Genomic DNA, 20896 nt, shown 5'->3' on the forward strand with positions numbered 1-20896 from the left:
AGGAGAGATTGATTTATTTATAAATGCATCTGTCTCTCTTCATCTATTCATCCATGCCTGATCCATACATCTTTGTCCATCAGTTTCCCCATCCATTCATCCATGCCTGATCCATACATCTTTGTCCATCAGTTTCCTCATCCATTCACACTTCATTCATTCATCTTTCCACCCATCCATCCATCATTCGTACATGCATGAATGCATCCATCCCTCCTCCATCCATCCTGCATTTATCTATTCATCATTCGTGAATTCATCCATGCATCCATCCACCCACCTCTCTGTCCATATTCCATTCACTCACCATGTATCTATCACCCAACTCTTTACCTACTGATGGTTTGGAGTGTCATGTCAGGATGAGTTTGCTGAGGCCAAGCCGCAAAGATTAGCAAACATACTCTCTGTGATTTGATGTGTATAACCTTAGGCAAACTCTCTGAGCCTTGGTTTTCCCAGATGTGAAATGGGGATAGTAAATAGCTGTCTGTGAAACACGTAGCTGGTGCGTCACCAAGGCCAAGTGGACATCTAGACAGACATGTCTGTGGCTGGAGCTCCAGCTCGGAAGGACATGTTGAAGGACGATTTCTGTGTTCACAAACAGAACCCATCTTACTTAGAGAAACCAGACATGTTGTGTGAATGTATTGTGGCTCCTGCCCCCTCCTGGCCCACCCCCCGCCCTCCCTGGGAGGACAGACCTCAGTCAGCCTCCTCTGCTGCGGTGGAAGGGTCAGAGGACTGCTGACAGCTTCCTGCTCATGCCCCGGTCCCGGTTGATGGGATCTGTGGAAATAAATGAAACTGTACACTTGGACTAATTTGCTAATTTGCCTAAGTAACAACCCCAGTCCAAGTTCCGGCATAAATGTATGAGTGCAGCTTTGGCTCCCCCAGCCGGGGTGGCACTCAGGGCGAGATGGGGTGGTGGTGCCGTGAAGTGGTGTGGAAATGGAGACTTAGAGCCCGAAGGTAGTCAGGGACCCATCTGGCTCTGGTCTGGTGGCCTCAGAATCTGCACTGCTGACTCACATGTGTGGCATCAGCTGGACTAATGTCCAGTGTTGCCTTGCCACTCACCTGCTGTGGGACTGTGGCAGGTTCTTGACCATAGGGCCTATTTCTAGAGCTGTAAGATGGAGAAACAGTCTGCCTCTGTGGGGATGGGAAGCCTCTTACTAGGGTGTCTCGTACAACGAGGGGGCCCAGCAAATGCAGTCTTCTATCTCTGTTCTCTGTGACCTTTCTCCAGATGCTCAAGGCCCAGGCAGAGGTCTTCTCTCCCTGTTGGCAGTCTAAGCATTGTCACAGATGGGTCCTCTGTACCATGTCACCCTGGGGTGCTCTTGGGGTTTCATTTGCCCGACCTTCTGGGGACAGAGATGGGTGGAGCAAACACATCTGCTCCCACACCACTGGAGCTGTCCTGCTTGAGAACAAGCGGGCTGTTCAGCCCCTGGGCCAGGCTCATTGGGGTGGACAAGGTGGGGAGGCAGGAGGAGCTTGGAGAGCCAATCCCGCCACTTGCTTGGCAGCCCCATGGGGCAGCAGCCAGGTCTGTTCCCACCCTGTCTCCAGGGGCTGCAGTACTGCAGGGTAGTACCTTGCCGTGAGTGAAGTGCGCTAGGTGTCAGTACAGGGGACGGGTGGGCAAATGGACGTCTGCATCCTGTCTGAGGGAGACTCAGGTACTCAGCACATGACTGGGCAGGTCATCAGATTTTAAAGTTGATTGATTAATTTTTAGAAAATAGAAAGAATGACATTTTATTGGGAATCTCTTGAATTTTTTATGTTGGCAACAAATTCAAATTAAAAAAAAAAACTAAAAGGTTTGCCAAACGAAACATGTCTGTGGGTAGACCAGCAGCGGCATGCCGTGTGTCTGTCTGTGTCCTCCTGCAGGCAGCCTGCCCTACGAGTACAAGATTGTGATCGCTGGCAACCACGAGCTGACCTTCGACCAGGAGTTCATGGCCGACCTCATCAAGCAGGATTTTTACTACTTCCCATCTGTGTCGAAGCTGAAGCCAGAGAACTATGAGAATGTGCAGTCACTGCTGACCAACTGCATCTACCTGCAGGACTCAGAGGTCACCGTGCGGGGATTCCGGATCTACGGCTCCCCGTGGTGAGTGCACCAGTGTCATCCTGACCGTATGAAAGTGAAGCCATGCTGGGGGAGGGAAGGAACTGAGGCTGAGTGTGCAGAGGGGAGTGGGGTGAAGCGGGGCAGTTGTTTGAGTCAAAAGTACATAGCGGGTCAGGTCTCACACCTGAGCTCACCTGGCTGGGTGGGGATCAAGGTGAAAATGAGACATAACTGTTCTTTGTGGTGGTCAGAGTGTCCATGGGGGCCCAGATGATGATGATGGTGATGATGATGGTGATGATGGTGTTGATGGGGATGATGATGGTGATGATGGTGATGATGATGGTGATGATGGTGTTGATGGGGATGATGATGGTGATGATGGTGATGATGATGGTGATGATGGGGATGATGATGGTGATGGTGGTGGTGGTGGTGGTGGTGGTGATGGTGATGTTGGTGATGATGGTATTGATGGTGATGATGGTGATGATGTTGATGGCAATGATGGCAATGATAGTGATGGAGTTGATGGTGATGATGGCAATGATGGTGTTGATGATGGTGATGACAATGGTGATGATGGTGATAATGGTTTTGATGGTGATGATGGTGGTGATGGTGATGGTGTTGATGATGGTGATGGTGATAGAGGATGGTGATGATGGTGGTGATGGTGATGATGATGGTAATGATGGTGTTGATGGTGATGATGGTGGTGATGGTGATGATGGTGGTGGCAGCAAATCATTCCTAAGCAATTACAGTAAGCCAGGGCCCGGTCTAACGTCTCCATAAGCATTGCCTCTAATCCTTACTCAGCCCTGTGAGGACTGATTTCTTGTCCCCATTCCACAGGGACAGACTGGCTCTTGGAGGCTCAGCTTGCAATAGCCACAGGCTGTCAAATGCTGGAGGGTTTGTGCCTGCTTTTTATGTGCATTATTATATTTTTAAAATTCTCCTATGTTTTCATGTGCTGTTGTGATCAGTTCTTCTCTCACTGCTGTGTAGGATTTCATCGTGTGAATATACAACAGTGAATGTATCTGTTCCACCCAAACCCGACCACCCTTGCTCTCGGGCTGGTGCTGTGCACGTTGCTGCCGTGCCCCTTCGTGCACATGAGTGATTCCTCCTGAGAGTGTGGACACTCCCCACACTCCCCACACACACCTAGGGATTGGTCAGGTTCTGGACTATGCAGCTCTTTAGTGGAAATGCCGAACTGTTTTTCATAGTGGTCATGCCAGTGTATTTCCCCTGTCAGCAGTGTCCTGCCTTACATCCATCCTGTTGTGGGACTTTTAAGCTGTGTCTCTCCTGGGGGGCTTTGCTGGGGTCCTTGATATTCCTTGATGACCAGTGAGGTTGGGAACCTGGTGCTGGCCACTTGGATCTCTCCCTTTGTGAAGTACGCAAGGCTTTTGCCCCTTTAAAGAAGTACTTGGGCTCTTTTTCTTATTGATTCATAGAAGTCTTTATGTACTTGAGTAAGAGCCCTTTGCTAGGTGTCATGCTACAGGCGGCTCTTCCACCTCTGTGACCTGCCTTCCCCTCTCTCAGCTGTGGCTTCTAGTGGCCAGATGTTCTTAATGTTGGTGTGGTCAGGTAAGTATCTGTTTCTTTGGGGTAAGTGCTTTTTGTGTCCTATTTAAGAAACCTCCCTTCTCCTGAAGCCATGAAGATGTTTCCATATCATTTTCCAGAACTTGGCATTTTATGTTTAGGTGTTGTACCCACTGGCAGTGATTTTGTTGATGATGTGAGGTAGGGGTCCAATTGGGGATTTTGCATATTGACACCCACTTTGCCTGGCACCAAGTCTAGAAAGCCTGTCCTTCCTGGATGGTCTGTCCTGCCCTCCTCACTGCAGACGGCATCTCAGTCTGGCCTCTCTCCTGGGGTCCCCTCCGCCCTGGGACCACTTGGACTTGGCTGCTCTGACATTGATTTCTTTCATGTCTCATTTTCCTACTAGACTGTTTGAGGCTCCAGGAGAGCAGGCATCTGACTTTGTCTTTTTTGTGGCCCTCACTCCAGTGCTTAGTATGGTCTCTGGCCCATCATAACGAAGGGTTGTTAAATGAATAAGTGAATGAATGAACAAACAGATGGACAGAAGCCAGGCCGTGAGGACTCAGTTAAAACTTGGGCCTGGCCTGCTCTTCCTGTGTGTGAGTTTCTCTGAGGCCTCCGTCCCAGCTGACCTCCACCCAGCCTTCTGCCTGCTGGTTCCTTCCTGCTCCTCAGTGCTGGTGTCTCTAAAGCAGGGCATGACTGTGCCCCTACCTGGCTTACCATACTGCCCATCGCCCCCCGGCTCGGAGGCCAGACCCGCCGTCCCTGGATTCGGTCCCCTCCTGCCACCAGCAGAGTCTCTACCGTGGCGTCCCCCGGTGCAGTCCAGCAAGGAAGCCCCACCGGGCCCGGCCGTCTGTGCTGTCCCCTTCCCAGGGCCCTGTGATGTTCTAGGGCTCAGGGGAGACATTACAGGTCCCCTCTGGTGCAGACTGGGCACTGAGCCTTTTCAGGAGCAGCTTAGAGGAAGGGGGCAGGAACCAACAACCACAGAAGAAGACGAACTCAGCTGTTACAAAATCCTAAGTGTTAAAAAAAAACAACATTCTGTATACATACCGCATTCATGCATGGATTTTGGATGCATTTTTGTTCTCGTTTAACTGAAAGCGGCCTTGATTTTTTTTTTTTTTTACAAAAAAAGGAGTGAGGGAGGAAGCAAAATTGGCACACAACTTATCCATCTGGTCTCATTACTTCTGGTATTCTGAAAGAAGAAATCTAAACCTGCTGAGACATTAAACTTTGAGAAGTGGCTGCCGGCCCGTTGCTGGAAGTGAATCCGGTTCGTGGGGACCGTGGCGGCAGGGGAGCCGGGGTGCCCTGCCCCTCTCTCAGGGAGCCGGGACAGTGCAAGGCCAGACTCCAACACACACCCTGGCGAGCAGGTCCCAGCTGTGGGACCTTGGGTCACACTCTCGGCTTTCTATGAAACGACAGCAGCCCTTTTGTAGGGTCGTTCTTAGGATTTAGGGAGGTCATGTGTGTAGATTGCTTGGTACACAGAATACATTCAACACTCGGTGGTCCCCCTCACCCCCAGATCTCTGCAGCTCCTGCCTCGACTGCCCGGAGTGGTGGCTGGGGGAGATCAAGCCAGTGTATAGCCAGTGAGGTGTGGAGTCGGGGCTAGGTGGGCTCTGACACGAGCCCTGGCTGCCCTTCCCTCCCCACGTGCACCTGACAGCAGCCCACAGGATGGGGTGGAAGCAGGGGCCAAGCAGCCCGGCAGCTTTAAATCTGTCCCCCGTGGGGACTCAGGCTCTGCTTGTTGATGTGATGGTGGGCCCAGTGACTATTCTGATCTCTTCCTGGAGGCTCTGCCCTTGCATGGCTCGAATCTTCCTCACAGGCAGTGCGGTCTGGCCCTCGTCCCCAGTGTGCAGTAGAGGAGACTGAGACCCATGGAACAGAGGGACTTGCCTAAGGTCCCTCAGAACGGAGAGCTGAGCTGGGCCTGGACGGAGGGCCCACCCAGAACTGTGCACGGAGCACGCTAAACCCTTCTTTCCAACTTGATAGAATTTGTCTTTTAGAGAAAAGGGAATAGAGGATGATATAACGAGCATGTAGCTTTTTTCTTGCCTCATAAATGCCTCTTGCCAGAATGTGACTGAGGTCCTGGGAACTGAGGTCCTGGTGGGACAGGACCCTGGCCCTGCCTGAGACCTGAGTCAGCCCGCTGGCACTGGCTGTCCCCTGCTGTCTCAGCGGTGGCCAGATGGGCTGGTGGGTGACAACAGTGAGACTGTCTCTGCCTGTGATTTCCCCTGCCTTCAGCCATGCTCCACCCTGGTTTCAAGGCCACCACCCTCTCCAGGAAGCCCACCTGGTGAGCCCAGTGTGGACCGGTGGCCCCTGTGCTGTTCTCTGGGCCCTCGGTCCTTCCTCCTGGCTCTGCGTGTGAGGAAGGGCGTGTTTGGGACTCAGCTTTAAGCACCTGACCCAGAATCCTTTGCTCTTTCTCTTAAGAAAATCTTTTTACTCTTTCAGAAAGTATTTAGGTTTTATTTTCCCCCCAATAATTCTGTAAGGCATTTACGGTGTTGTAATTTTGGATTGCATGTTCATATTCAGTAAGGGTCTGTGGAGGAGTCCTGTGCAGCCAGCCCACTTCGGGCATCGCCAGTTTGGTATGCCCAATCCCCAGAGAGAATTGTGTATGCTTGGATCTGTGGGTGCACATAGCCAGCGACCCCTTTATGTTTGTGTCTCGGCTTAGAGCATCCTTGGCCACATGGGCTCACAGGCTGGAGGACAAGCCCTGGTCAGAGGTCCAGACATCATCCTCTGTTTGGCGGAGGTGTCCTCCTCCCTGTGGTCAGCAGGTGGTCTTTACCGATCCACTCTTTCCCCGAAGCCCTCTCGGGGGCCCTGCTTTATGGAGGGCGGGCCACAGCAGCTCCAGCTTCTTCCCTTTAACCACCGAGGCTGCCTCCCTTGTTGCTTCATGGCCAGTAAGACCCACATTTGCTGGTACCAGAGGCTGGTGGTCCCTGTCCATCTAAGGCCATGTCTATTGCATTTTGTGTCCCATTTCTAGCAGCTTTTAGCACGAGGCTGGGGCCTTACCTTGTGTTCAGATAGGAGAGGCCAAGACTTTTCCTCCCCTTCAGTACTTGGGACCCTGCATTTAGCAAAGTTCCCATAAGCTGCCACAGAATTGTCCCATTTAATCTGCCCAGCAACAGAGCAGGGCAAGATTCTTTTCATTCCCATCTTGCAGAGGGGAAAGTGAAGCTTAGGTAGGTGAAGTGACGGGCCCAAGATTTTTGCCCTAGGCAGAAGCGGCACTGGCTCTAGCCTGGCAGGTGTACATGGTTGGCTCTGGGAGCAGTCCAGTGGGCAGCTGAGCTGGCTGACGCTTCCTGGCCTGCCTCTGGCAGTCCATGGGGCTGTAGAACCCAAACAGGGCTGGCCTGGGGTCCTAGGTGCCTGGCCCTGTCAGTGATGTGGTCTCCCCGACCCAGATCCTGCACCTGTAAAATCGGACTGGGATTCTCCCCTGCCCCACCCCCGGCAGGGCAAAGGAGAGATGAGTGGGCCGCACAGTCTCTGGTCCGGGCTCCGCAGGGGCCTCAGTGGAACTCCTGCTCCTCCCCCTGTCTTGAGCCCAAATCAAGTCAGGAAGGCTATGTTTGTCCAAGGGGAGCCAAGGAGCCTGCCACTAGACTAACGGAGAACACCCTGGGGAACCAGGCCAGTCCACGGGCCTGAGACAGGTTAGGGCCCCCCAAAGGACCCAGCAGTGTCTGCCGCCAGGGGTTCCTGCTGCTCATGTACCCCTCCTGCCTCCACTGGAGCCTGTGCTGTCAACCTCAAACGGCAGGCAATGCCCGAGCTCTGGGAATGGAGAGCCCTCAGTGTCTGGTTCTCTGCTCTTCAGGCACATGTACACCTCACAGCGACACATGTGCACACACGTAACATCTCACAGCGACACACGCACACATGTAACACTTCAAGTGACACACACATGTAGCACCTCACAGCAACACATACGTAACACCACACAGTGACACACATGCACATGTGTAACACCTCATAGTGACACATGCACATGTGTAACACCTCATAGTAATACATGCACACACATAACACCTCACAGCGACACACAGGCACACACAGTAACAACTCACAGCGACACACGCACACATGTAACACCTCATAGTGACACATGCATACATGTAACATCTCAGTGACACACACAGAACACCTCACAGCGACACATGCAAACATGTAACACTTCACAGTGATACACACACATATGTAACACTACACAGCAACACACACACATGTAACACCTCATAGAACACACACACACCTCACAGCAACACACACACGTAACACCACAGTGACACACACGCACACATGTAACGCCTCATAGTGACACATGCACCCACAGAACACCTCAGTGACACACATGCACGCATGTAACAACTCATAGCGACACACACATGCACATAACCTCACAGTGACACACACATACATGTAACACCTCAGTGGCACACGTAACACCTCATAGCGACACACATGCACACACGTAACACCATATAGGGACACACATGCACATATGTAACACTTCATAGCAACACACGCACACACGTAACACCTCACAGCGACACATGTAACACTACACAATGACATACACATACACATAACACATCACACAGCGACATACACACATATAGCACTACACAGCGACATACACATAACACATCACACAGCGACATACACACACATAGCACTACACAGCGACATACACATAACACATCACACAGTGACACATGCACACAACACAACACACAATACACATACACACATGTAACACCACACAACACACATGTAACACCAAATGGACACACATGGACACATGACATACCACACAACAGCATGCATGTATACATGTAATAACACATCGCACACACATATAACCCCATGTAACACAACATACAACACATAACATGCCATACCACACAATGATACATGTGTACACATAACACACCACACAATGAAAAACACACATACCATACACCACACATGTATACATATAACGCCACATGACACACCACCCAGTGACACACAGATGCACATGTAACATCACACAATGGCACATACAACACAATACACAATGACACACATGTAACACCACATGAGACACATTCACACAATAGCACACTATATCCATGTGCGCATACCACAAGCTACATACATGTACACATGCATGCACATGCACAACATGCACCCCACCTCCTCCCACACCACACACCTCCCCACACACTCACATGCTCTCATACACTTCCACATGCACACATATTTCTCCCTCTCTGCCCCTTTTCTATTCTTATCTTTCTTGACTTCACACTGTTTTCTTCACAGTGGCCCCTCACACACACGCACACCCCGTTCTCCAGAGATGAGTGTTCCGGACCAGGCATCTGCCTTCTCCGCTGCAGTCCCAGAAACAAAAGATGAATGACTCTGCAGTTGGCAGGGTGGGGGACCAACTGGGAATGACAACAAGCCCCGTTCTCTGTTCCACTTATCTTGCTGCTGACTTGCCTTAAGTGTATGTCCCCCGCATGGTGTGTGACTGATAGTCCTGAGGAACAAGCAGCTGGTTCTGTGTGGCCTGCCCTGGCTGGCAGCCCTGGGGTGGGTGGAGCTGGCACCTGCTATGGAGGCAGCTCCCTTGGCCTCCCCCTTGGACCCCGAGCCCCAGAGATGCAGAAAGAAGGAGCAAGGAAGACCTCTGCCCATTGGAGCTGGGCGGGTGAGCTGAAGGCTTGGACTTGGGGGCATCCCCGCCTGGAGAGTTAGGAGCAGATGAATGTGCCTGGGAACCCGGCATGTTGCTGGTTGCTGAACCTCAAGTTTCTCCTGCTGTAGAACAGGAGCATAGCCTCACTCAGATGCTGGGAGTGTCCCAGGAGGCACTGCGGGTCAGTGATAGGTGTCAGCCTTACCTGAGAAGCTCTTAATATTGGCAGAGGGTATGCTGGCACCTTGGAAATGGCCCAGGAAGCCTGGCCTTTGGGGGAGAGGAGGTGCAGGGAACAGAAGAACAAAGGAGTTAGGGGTCTGGCTGAGTATTTGGCTGGGGCAGGGAGAAGGACCTGGCCTGAGAGCTCAGGGAGGCTGTTGGGAGGACCAGTCACTACCCCCTTCAAACAGCAGTTTTCATGCCTAGAGAATGTGAGACAAGAGGTGGCAGTGAGAGTAACTGGCCCACAGCAGGTCCGCTGCCAGAGGCCATCCCTTCTTTCCCCAAAGGACTTCCTGGCACTCAGTCCCCCAGGCCCTCATCCTAGTGAATGGGCACATCCTGGGTCTGACTGTGCTCCTGAGGCCTCATCTGTGAAATGGCACATGGTTCCACGTGGGCAGGTCATGGGAGGGGGGTGAAGGGATGCTCAGCAGATAGCAACAGTCCTCGTATTCTTGCTGCAGGATTTTGGGCTTCATGACTGCCAGGGGCTCTGGGGAAGGTGCAGAAAGCAGAGGGCTAACGCTTATTTCTCACCTGCCTGCCTACCAGGTAGAGCACCTGTTGATTCATTTTATCTTCATTCATGCACACCTCGAGAAAACCCTTCTCTGAAGCCCTTCTCCATCTATTGGTCAGGAGAGGTTTGATTGGGGCCTGCCCTGAAGGAGACAGCCTGAGGGCACTCAGAGTGGGTGGGGTGCCTGTGCTGGGGGTGGAGGTGATCAGGGGAAGCTTCCTGGAAGAGGTGGCCCTTGACCCATGCCTTAAGAAATAACCAGTGATGGCCTCTGAAGAGAGGCTAGGAAGGGCGTTTCATGTAGCTGACATACCACGAACAAAACCCTGGAGGTGGGGGAAGGCTGGGCTGTGTGCAGGAATCAGAGGCTATTGTTGTACCCAATGGAGGCGGGGGTGGGGGGACTCAGCAGCATGGCCCCGACAGTGGGAGCCATGGAAGGCTTTGGAGTAGAAGAGTCACATGGGCAACAGATGAGAGGCAGGGAGGAGCTAGCGTGGCAGGCTACCTGCTCCCTGTCCAGCCAGGCTCCAAGGGGACTGGCAGGGCCAGAGGCTGTGTTCAGACTTGGCAGAGGACACTCAGGAGCTGCTCAGAGGCAGGCAGTTGCCATTGAAGAGGGGGGGCCAGTGGCCTGGCCATCCCATCAGGGTCCTCTTTGTGTCAGCTGACCATGGGGCACAGGGGGCAGGAGCCAAGAACCCTGGTCCAAGTCCCCCTTGCCTCCTGTGTGTCCTCAGACACATTGCTTAACTCCTCTGGGTTACCGTTTCCTTGTCTCTGCAATGGGGACCTTCCTACATCTTTGTCCTGAGGACTAATGGAGCTAAGGTGTGGAATTGGCTGGTCAAATGGGGCTTACCAAGGAAGGCGAGTTAGGATGCCTGGTCTTGCTTTCACAACTCTGGGGTGGAGGCTGAGAACACAGGCTCTGGAGGCTGCTGTTCGGGTTCGAGCCCAGGTGGTGTTACTTGATCTCCGGGTAAGGGCACATGACCCCCTGCAACTGTCTGCAGCTCCATCTCTGCATCTATAAAATGGGACAGTGATGGCCTGGCCTGTGGTGGTGGAGTAGGTAAAGCATTTGACCTGGAACGTTGAGGTTGCCGGTTCAAGACCCTGGGCTTGCCTGATCAAGGCACATGTGGGAGTTGGTGCTTCCTGATCCTCCTCCCTTCTCTCTCTCTCTCCTCTCTAAATGAATAAATAAAGTCTTAAAAAAATAAATGTTTAAAAAAAATAAATAAAAATATTTAAAAAAAAATGGGACAGTGATGGTGGTGGCCTCCCTGGAGGAGGTGTGAGGGTTGGTGGCTTGTGGAGAGTCTTTGGAACTGTCCTATCAAGGGAGCCCCCACGCTTCGCTCTCTGGCCATCAGACCCTGGCCAGGGCATACCACTGGGAAACCCCACCAGGGGTACCCTAGGCCCCTCCACCCTCACATCCTAGGTCCCAAGAAATGGGGTGGCCATACCCCAGGCTAATGGACAGACCCCTGGTGTACCCCCATGCCCAGGGCTGTGTGCCTTACCTGGGAAGACAGGATAGAGCAGGGCGCTCTGCTTCAGCCATTTCCTGTAGATAAGCACCGCCCCTCCCTCTGCCGTCAGGGAACCCCAGATTTACGCTTCAGGGGAGAATGGGTAATGATTGGCCACGAGGAGGTCATTTATATTGGCTAAGCGGGCTTAATTAGATGGGCTCCAAAGGTTACTGTAAGTGCACAAAGAAGCTGCTAAGGGGTTAGTTAACCTCTGAGAGATTACATTGTATTCAGCGCTCTGTTAAAGTTTGAATTAATTTTTCCCATGGGTTTGTTCACATTCTAATTTTCAGCTAAATGAGACATCTGTTTCAGAAAAGGAAAATTTGCTCTGGTTGTCATGGCAACTATCGTTCTGTAAGAAAATTATTCCAATGGTTACTTTATAGAACAGAAAGGCAGAAATTTGGGACATAAAGCCGCCTCCATCTCTCGGTTGGAATTCTGATTCATCGGCCTCCCCAGGCGGGGGTCTCTGTGCCCTCGGATGTGAGGCCAACCTCGGGGCTCCAGGCCCTCGGGCGCTGAGGCTGGGTCCAGGCACCAGTCTGCGTTGGACATGGGGACCGTGACTCCTGCGGTACCCAGCACTGCATCTCGGGAGTTCATGGGTCTCAGACCACAGCTGCCCCAAGGTGGGTGGGGGCAGGGAGGGGTGGGCGGAGTCCCACTATTTCAATAACCGGCCCTGTGAGCCCCTGCCTGATCTCGGCAGCCTTGCACATTACCTTGCTGGACAAGGGTCGAGTGACCAAACGCAGAATGCTGGCAGTGCCCAGGGCCAACGTTGACCTGAGGAAGGACAGGCACCTTCCTGTCTCCTCTTCCCGCAGCAGGACCCTGGGCAGACCTGGTATAGGAGGGCTAGAGGCTTTTCCCTGGCTTTGCAAGGTGACATGAAGCGTCTGTCTCTCCTGCTTCTCTGGTCCCCCCTGTCCGGCCACCCTTGAGAAAGGCCCCGGCCCTGGGAGGGTGCACCCCAGCTGGCAGCCATCCTGGGAAATGTTTCCTCTGGACATTTTTGTGCATGACTTGATCTTCCTGCTCCCCCCCCCCCCAAATTCTAATAAAACGCAGACATCACCCTTCCTATTGACAGAGCTGGTATTAGGAAGGTGTTCTCCCAGGGGTAGTACAATTTCATCCTCGTACACCTCCCCCGCCCCTCATCAGGCATCGGGGTACAGTGGGGTAAGGTCTGGGGGCACGGGTGTCATTTACCCATTTGACACAGGCTGGGAGAGGTGAAGTGACCAGCCTAGGGGCAGAATCAGGAGGTTTGATATCAACTTCAGTGCCCTTTCCACCCATTAGAGAGGAACAAAACAGCCCCCTACCCCAGACCTGACACTCCCAGAGTGGCCCCTGAGCCCCCCAGTAATGCTGCCAGCCAGGCCTATGGATCTGATGGCCTCAAAGATAGGATGGAAGTGGGGTGGGGAAGGGGAGGGAGGTGGAAGGCACATTGGCAGCCGTCTTGAATCCTGCCTTGTTGAGACCTGCTTCTCCACTGGCTCTGCCTAGAACCTGCTGTGTGGTGTTGGGAAGGGGGGCAACCTCTCTGGACATCTCTGGGGGCATGGTGGATTCCTGCTTCCTGGGATTTGAGGCGATGTGTTTTCAAGAACTAGGTAGGCACATGTACGGGAGAACTGCCACTCCCAGAGGAAGGTTCACTGGTGCTGGGTGAAAGGAGGTGAGGGCTCCACCATGGGTCAGCTCCGGGGCCTCTGGGTACCTCTGATACATTTCCAAGTGTCTCTTTCAAAAAGCCACCCCTTCCTGTGGCTCACGGGAACGAACAGATGCTTTCTCTCCATACTGATGAGGCCTAGTCTTGTCTAGTAAATATTTGATTAGATTTTTGAAAAATGGGTCCTGTGTTTGAAAAGCCATGCCAAAAAGACTCTGCTGCTCCTCACACAGGCTGACGGGGCTGGAGGCTCCAGGGAGGACACCCGGCATGGCCTGAAGAGTGGCTGTCAGGGTGCTACAGCCATGCCCTGGCTCAGACAGAGGCCGCTTTGAGTGTGCCCAGGGACGGGGCTTTGGGAATGTCAGAGCCGTGAACTCAGCCCCTCGTGGGAGCAGTCTCCATGCCTCTGAGCAGGACTGCCAGCTCTTTCTTGCCAGGAACCATGGCAGGAGAAACATTTGATGCTGTGACTCAGGACACACAGATGTGGTGCTATTTAGATATAACCGAAGTGTCCCTCCTCTGCTACAATGTACTCTGATGATGTTTTCTGTTCTTTCTTTTACTTTTTAAAAACACTACTGTGACCCATCAAAATGCAGTTTGGAAAATCCTGCCCTAGGCCAAAGGTTTTTCTTCCAGGCTCCTTGGGTGGGTTTCAGGAGGTTTATATAATAATGATGGTGATGGTGGTAATGATGGTGGTGGTGATGGTGGTGGTGGTGGTCGTCATGGGGATGGTGGTGATGATGGTGATGGTGGTGACTGTGATGGGGATGGTGGTGATGGTGGTAGTGGTGGGCAAGGTGGGCATGGGGTATTGATGCGTATGGTGGTGATGATTGTGATGGGGATGGTGGTGACGATGGTGATGGTGGTGATCGTGATGGGGATGGTGGTGATGATGGTGATGGGGTTAATGATGGCAGCAGCAATGCATTGAGCACTTACTATGAACCAGGCACTGTACATGGATTAACTGATGTAATTCTTTCAACAGTCTTATTAGGGCAGACGGTATTATTGTCCCCATTTTATAGATGGGGGATTTGAGGCATAGAGAGAAGTTAAGCCACTTCCGCAAGGTCACACAGGTAGTAAGGGGTAGACCCATTCTAACCCACATTTCTCTCACCCTAAGATTCCCTTGAAGTTGAGTGTAAATTGCATGTTTGTGTGTTTGAAGGGGCACATTTATCAGAGAGAACCCTCAGCTTTCTGCAGTACAAGGGGAGGCCTGAGGTAGGAGGTGCCCTCTGAGGGAACTGTCCTTAATACTGCCCACCCAACCCCCCTTTCCAGCTTGGGCCCCCTGGTCTCCTCACTTGGGGGGCATTTCCTATTGTTGGAGATCTCTCGGTACAGCCCAAACCTGAGGGTGCAGGCTGCCCTGTGTGCCCCTCCTCTCCCCATCTGTTTCTCCTCTCCTGGGCTCAGAGGCAGGTCCCCAGGTCCCCACCTGTATATGTGGTTCTCCTGGCACTCGGTTGTGGGGAAACCCCACGGCTCCCCATGCCTTCTCCCCCCACCAAGAACGAGGCAGGAGCCCACAACCCTCTTCCTCAAGGCCAAGACTTAGGCTGGTAGGGCTTGGGGGTATGGTAGCCTGGTGTGTCCTAACCACTTTTAATAAGTTTTCCTGGGGGGGAGGTATTTGGGGCTCTCTTTTCAACTTTGAAGTTTTGGCCACAATTTCAAGGCAACAGGAAAAGTGCCTTCATTCACTGAGCCCACTGTTACTCACCATCATTCATTAAAGAAACATGTACTTGCCCTTCCCGGGCTAGTGCTGGGCATTCAAGGAGTGACAGAAGTCTAGAGCAGAGCTTTAAGGGTAAAGGTGGCGATGATGACAGTGGGGACTTGGTGAATGCTGAGGCTGTGCTCATTTGGGTGGAGCTTCTAGGTGTCGCAGTGTTCCCACCTTCCCCGTACCCAGCACTGACTAGCCTTCCTCTGGGGGGACAGTTCAGGATCTCATAATGACTTAAGCCTAAGTGATAATTCTTAGGATGCTTTTGCTGTCAATGAAAACCCAGTTCAATTGGATTTCTGTGGGCCCACAGAACTGAGAGGTTCAGCGGTGGGGTGGATGTCTGGAGCAGTTTGATCCAGCTGGTTTCTCTGGGCCATGTGCTGCAGCCTGCTCCCTTTGGGACATGCATAATAGCTGTTGAGAGCTCCCAGGGCAAGCAGCTTACTAGTTTATACACAGGATGGCATGTCCTCATCTCTCATCGGTGAATGAAATGTCTGGGATTCCCCTCCATTTGGAAGGATCTAGGCCACATGCTCACTATGGAACCCATCAAGGGGAATGACTTGCGTTGATCTGTCTAGTCTTAGTTGGGCAACAGGTTTGGATTTCATTCACTCATTGGCCCGGGTCCACCTGGCCCTGCCCTTGGAGCTGAGGATGAGCTCAGCCTGCCTAGATCCCTGGCTGGGGGCTTCCGCTGGAAGCAGGAATGAGTGTCATCCACCTGGAACCCATTCGCCTGTACGGGCCAGTGAGAATGTTGTCTCTGGATTTCCTTAGAAAGGCTGGAGCAAGAAAGGTCTTGGGCAAAAGCTGATTTTTTTAAACTTACATTTTTAATTGCATAAATTATACTTGTTCTTCATAGAAAAATAGAAACTTCAGTTAAGCCAGAGGGGGAAAAGGGAAGAGAATGCCGGTGATGCCCACAGCTCACCACTCTGCGAGGTCCTGGCGAATCCCCACCGACCCCTTGATTGGAGTTGCAGCCATCGGTCTGGTCCCGGTGGCCGTTGGGCACCACCTGCTCTCTCATTCTCTGTGGTGGCCCCCCTTACCCTCTCTGAACCCCTGCTCTTCTCCCTCAGGCAGCCCTGGTTTTATGGGTGGGGTTTTAACCTCCCCCGAGGACAAGCACTTCTTGAGAAGTGGAACCTCATTCCGGAAGGCGTGGACATCCTGATAACCCACGGACCCCCATTGGGTAAGCGTCAGCTGCTGCCTAGCCTGTGCTCTCTGAGGGAGGACGTTGCCCAGACCAGCCTCTTCCTCCCACCCCGGCCTCTGCCGACCCTCACTCATCACTCCCTCGGGGCTTGGGGCCGGGCCGGGGCGGGGCTTGGGGCTGGGGCAGGGCGGGGCAGTACTGGAACATGGCTCACCTGATGCAGAACTTGCATCCGGGGCGCTCAGGCCTCCAGGTAGAGAGCCCAGAACGGCCAAGCTCAGTGGGACACGTTCAGGGGCGAGGCAAACCCCGAGAGCAGGGGCAGAGACAAAGGCCGTCAGAGGAGGTGACCTCAGAATAGGGACTGAAGAAAACAGGGAAGGGAGGGAGGAGGGGTGACCCAGGTGGGAGGGGCTGTTGGGAGACGCCCAGTGCAGTTGGAGAGTCATTCGCTCATACAGCTGTGTGGGAAGGAGGTGCCCAGGCCAGTGCCCACAGAGTGCTGAGAGGAAGGCTTTGCTATCCCTGTTTTCAAGTGGAGGGAGTTCCCAGTCCCAGGGTCTTGATAGGGTTTGAGGGTCACACACTGCAGATTGTAACCAGGGCTGTGTTAGTTCTACTGGAAGCCCACTGACCACTGGGATGAGTTCCTGTCAACATTCATTGTCACCAGTTGCTTACTGAGAGACTCTGGGGCGGGTTTGTTTCCTCTCTCCCTCCCTCGCTCCTTTCCACCCCTCACTTGTCCAGTCTCTGGGGGTCCTGCTCTCTGGACACCTCCCCCACACCCACCTCGCACACAACACACGGCTCCTGTTCCAGTGGTCCTTGTGGGCCTAGCCCAGCCTGATTGTTGGATGCATTGCTGAATGAAATGGGGGCTCACAGAGGTTAAATGACTTCCCTAAGGTCACACCAGTAGGTAGCAGATCCTGGGACTTAAACCTGGCCTCTGCCCTAAGCCTACTCCCTGTCCACTTCCTGCCTCTTCTCTCCTTCTTCCCCCTTCCCTCCTCTTCTTTTCATTCTCTCTCTGCTTCAGTCTCTCTCTCTCTGCTTTAGCGCCTCTCTCTCTCTCTCTCTCTCTCTCTCTCATCTCTAAGTTAACACGTGTTGCAGCCTGCCAGATTCTTTGAGTTGAGGGACCCCCTTCTCTACCAGCAGCTGTGAGAACCCATTGTGCCCACCCGATCAGAGAGGGGCCGAGATGGACCTAGTTGCTCTGCTCACCTGGAGTATTCAGCTATTCTTTGTTTGTGTAGCTATATGGGGATAACAAGCCATCCGGGCAGCTCTTGGGGCTGGGTGGGCGGGCGGGCAGACCCAGGCGCAGCCACACGAGCCGTGCGGCACTGAATGCAGTGCGTCTTCCTGAGTTCGTGACGTTTGTGTAGAAAGTTTGCGACATGGAAGCCTTGTTCCCTGGTTCTTCTCTGCTGCTGGCTCCTGGGGTGCCCTTGGGCCTCTCCTGACCCTCTTAGGACTTGGTTTGCTAATCTCTGCAAGGGGCGAGGCCACTCTGAGCATGAATGGCCTAGGGACTCACAGTTGTTGAGCACTCCCACCCCACATGCCTGATCCACTCTGGGCTCTGTAAGCGGGGTGGGGGTGGAGGGGCTGCATGACCCAGGTGGTTTATGGCAGATCCAGCTTTCCTCCCCTGAAGGCTGAGGCAGGGCCTTGCTAGGGAGAGCGTGCTGGGGTGGGAGAGCTCTGCCCAGGACTGTGAGGCCTGAGCCCCCAGTCTCTGAGGCTGCAACAGCTGCCGCCTGGGGGCCAGGGGCTTGGGGCTGGCTCACTGCCCTCTGCTGTCCACATTGCATAGGCTTCCTGGACTGGGTCCCCAAGAAGATGCAGCGGGTGGGCTGTGTGGAGCTGCTCAACACGGTGCAGAGGCGTGTCCAGCCGCGGCTGCATGTCTTCGGCCACATCCATGAAGGTTAGTGCGTGGGGCGGGGAAGGAGACCACACAGGCTGGGGGCTCCTCGCTGGCCCGTCAGAGGGGCCATCTTGCCTCCTTTCAGTCCAGTTGCCTCCTCCCTGATCTCTATGCTGGAGGAAAATGGACCATTGGTGTTGATGATGGGGATGCTGCTGCTGCTGCTGCTGCTGATCGTGGTGATTGATGGTGGGGATGGCGGGGATGGCGGGGATGGTGATGGTGGGGATGGTGGGGATGGCGGGGATGGCGGGGATGGTGGGGATGGTGGGGATGGTGGGGATGGTGGGGATGGTGATGACAGTGATGGTGGTGACAATGATGGTGGGGATAGTGATGGGGATGGTGGGGATGGCGGGGATGGTGGGGATGGTGGGGATGGTGGGGATGGTGGGGATGGTGGGGATGGTGGGGATGGTGGGGATAATGATGACAGTGATGGTGGTGACAATGATGGTGGGGATGGTGATGGGGATGATGATGGTGATGATGGTGACAGTGATGATGATGGTGGTGATGGGGCTTATGATGATAATGACAGTGATGGTAACGATGATGATGGTAATGTTGATAGTGGTGATGTGATGGTGATGGTGTCATTGATGATGCCCTACTGTGTGCTTTCCAGACACTGAGTTGAACATTCTAGGTGGCTTATTATTTCATTTGACCCTCACAGCACCCTGAGAGGAACCTCTCTCACTATTATCTCCATTTATCGGCAAAGAGACTGAGTTTGCCCCAGACATATTCAGCCCGTGTGGCTGAGTGCCCCCTGACGACCACCGCCACCAGACCAACCTCACTGCTCCAGGGGCTGGCCTTCCCCTCAGCCTTGACAGGTGTGTGTTTCCTTTCCAGGGTACGGTGTCATGGCGGATGGGACAACCACCTATGTGAATGCGTCCGTGTGTACCGTGAACTACCAGCCCGTGAACCCGCCCATAGTCATTGACCTCCCCACACCCCGGAACTCCTGACTGCCCCTGCTGTCCCAGCCCTTCCCCCTGCAGTGGCTTCACATGCCTGGCTGAGAGCGCGGACCCCGACCGCCCTTCCTTCCATGCAGACAGCCCGTCCGGACAGCCGCGGGGACCAGCCTAGCAGATGCATTGCGGCCTTGGAATGAGGAATCTCACCCCGATGCTTCAGCCATCTGTCATGGGGAGTCGGGACCCCATGGGTCCCTGTCAGGGGTTCTGTGTTCACTACTATTTTCTGCGTGTACATTCCATGTGTACCTTGTTGAAGGACCTAACAGGTCCCTGGCCCCGTCCTGCTCGGGGAGTGACTGAATCTTCATCCTTCACAGTTGGCCACCTTTGTGGGTTTGGGAAGCTACTGCTCTTAGATTTTGGAATTTCTTGCACAAAATTTCCCTCTAACCGAGGGTCTGTGTGGCTGCCAGCCCCAGGGTTGGGGGGTGGGGGGTGGGGGGTTTTATAGTTGGGTGCCAACAGCCCCTCCTCTCCTCCGGGCCTGGCAGGAGTCAGGCCTCTTCCAGCCCAGGCCCTTAGAGGGAGCGTTCGGGGCCATCTCAGGAATTGGACTCGCCTGGCCAGGCCTCCACACTGCTGCCTCCTGCTGTTCCCCTGTTTTCTTCCTGTGCGTGTCTCTGCTGACTTGAATGGTGGCCTGAGCATTCCAGGCACTCGCTCGGAACCTGGGTGATTTGAGGGGTTGGTTTTACAGAATGAGCCCTTTGAGTGCCCAGGACCAGCTGGAGGGCTCCCAAGTCATGGATGACCGCTGGTCCCGTGGGGGCTGTGCTGCTGTGTAGAACCCAACAGCCTGGAGGGTCTGCAGGCTAAGGCAACCCTCCCACATGTATGTGCCCATGAGGGTGTGCAACACACACACACACACACACACACACACACACCCTCTTAATTTAATGAGTGGATCTCCTTGGTGGTGGTTCCCTCATGCTGTTTAGATTCTACCTGGCGTGCCCACAGCTGAACATAGCCGAATGGGTCACAGTCCTCATTGTCTCAGCACCTGTTAGCCTGTTAATGGGAGGTGGCACAGCGACAGAGCAGGCCTTGGCCTCTGGCAGCTCCACACAGGGGGCTTCTTGTTCTTTTTAAAATCTGGACGGGGTGGGGGGATGGGTGCTGAGTCTCTGAAAGAGAAGCAACCAGCAGGGCTTGTTGGGGGCGAGGAGAGTGAGCAGGGTGGGCCATGCAGGGGAAGGGTCTGTCTTCATTTAACATTTGGGTCTTCTGTTCGTCATGGATTTTATTTTTCTTTTTGGTACTGATTTGGATTTTTAAAAGTATTACATTAAAATAGTATCCTCTATTGTCTTCACTGAGTTTTTTGGGGGAGCTCCTTAAACTGTGCCCCTGAGAAGAAAGCCCTCCTCGCCTCACCTCATCCCAGCCCTGGGAACCAGCATTTAACGAGCCCTTTGCGATTACAGTCTCTTGTCATTCTCAGCCAGTCCTGCACGGTGGGTACTACTGGCCTCATTTTAGAGCGGAGAGATAAAGATCAGAGAGGCCAGGCAACTTGCCTGAGGGTGCACAGCTCAAAAGGCGCATGGAAGCAGGATCTGAACCTCACTTCACAACCCCTGCTTTACCACCACCCAAAGCTCTCC

General features: G+C 53.5%; 1 protein-coding gene across 1 annotated transcript in view; it reads left to right on the plus strand.

Moving 5' to 3' along the window:
• Positions 1-19652, plus strand: part of MPPED1 (metallophosphoesterase domain containing 1) — a 63933-nt gene extending 44281 nt beyond the window's left edge. Inside the window, exons 4-7 of the mRNA XM_066358623.1 lie at positions 1912-2137; positions 16273-16388; positions 18178-18291; positions 19153-19652. Of these exons, the coding sequence (XP_066214720.1) occupies positions 1912-2137; positions 16273-16388; positions 18178-18291; positions 19153-19271 (575 nt within the window). The 3' untranslated portion in view covers positions 19272-19652. The remainder of the gene's footprint in view (positions 1-1911; positions 2138-16272; positions 16389-18177; positions 18292-19152) is intronic.
• The last annotated feature ends 1244 nt before the right edge of the window (positions 19653-20896 follow it).

This window comes from Saccopteryx leptura, chromosome 1 (assembly GCF_036850995.1).
Source record: "Saccopteryx leptura isolate mSacLep1 chromosome 1, mSacLep1_pri_phased_curated, whole genome shotgun sequence".
NCBI classification, from domain to species: Eukaryota; Metazoa; Chordata; class Mammalia; order Chiroptera; family Emballonuridae; genus Saccopteryx; species Saccopteryx leptura.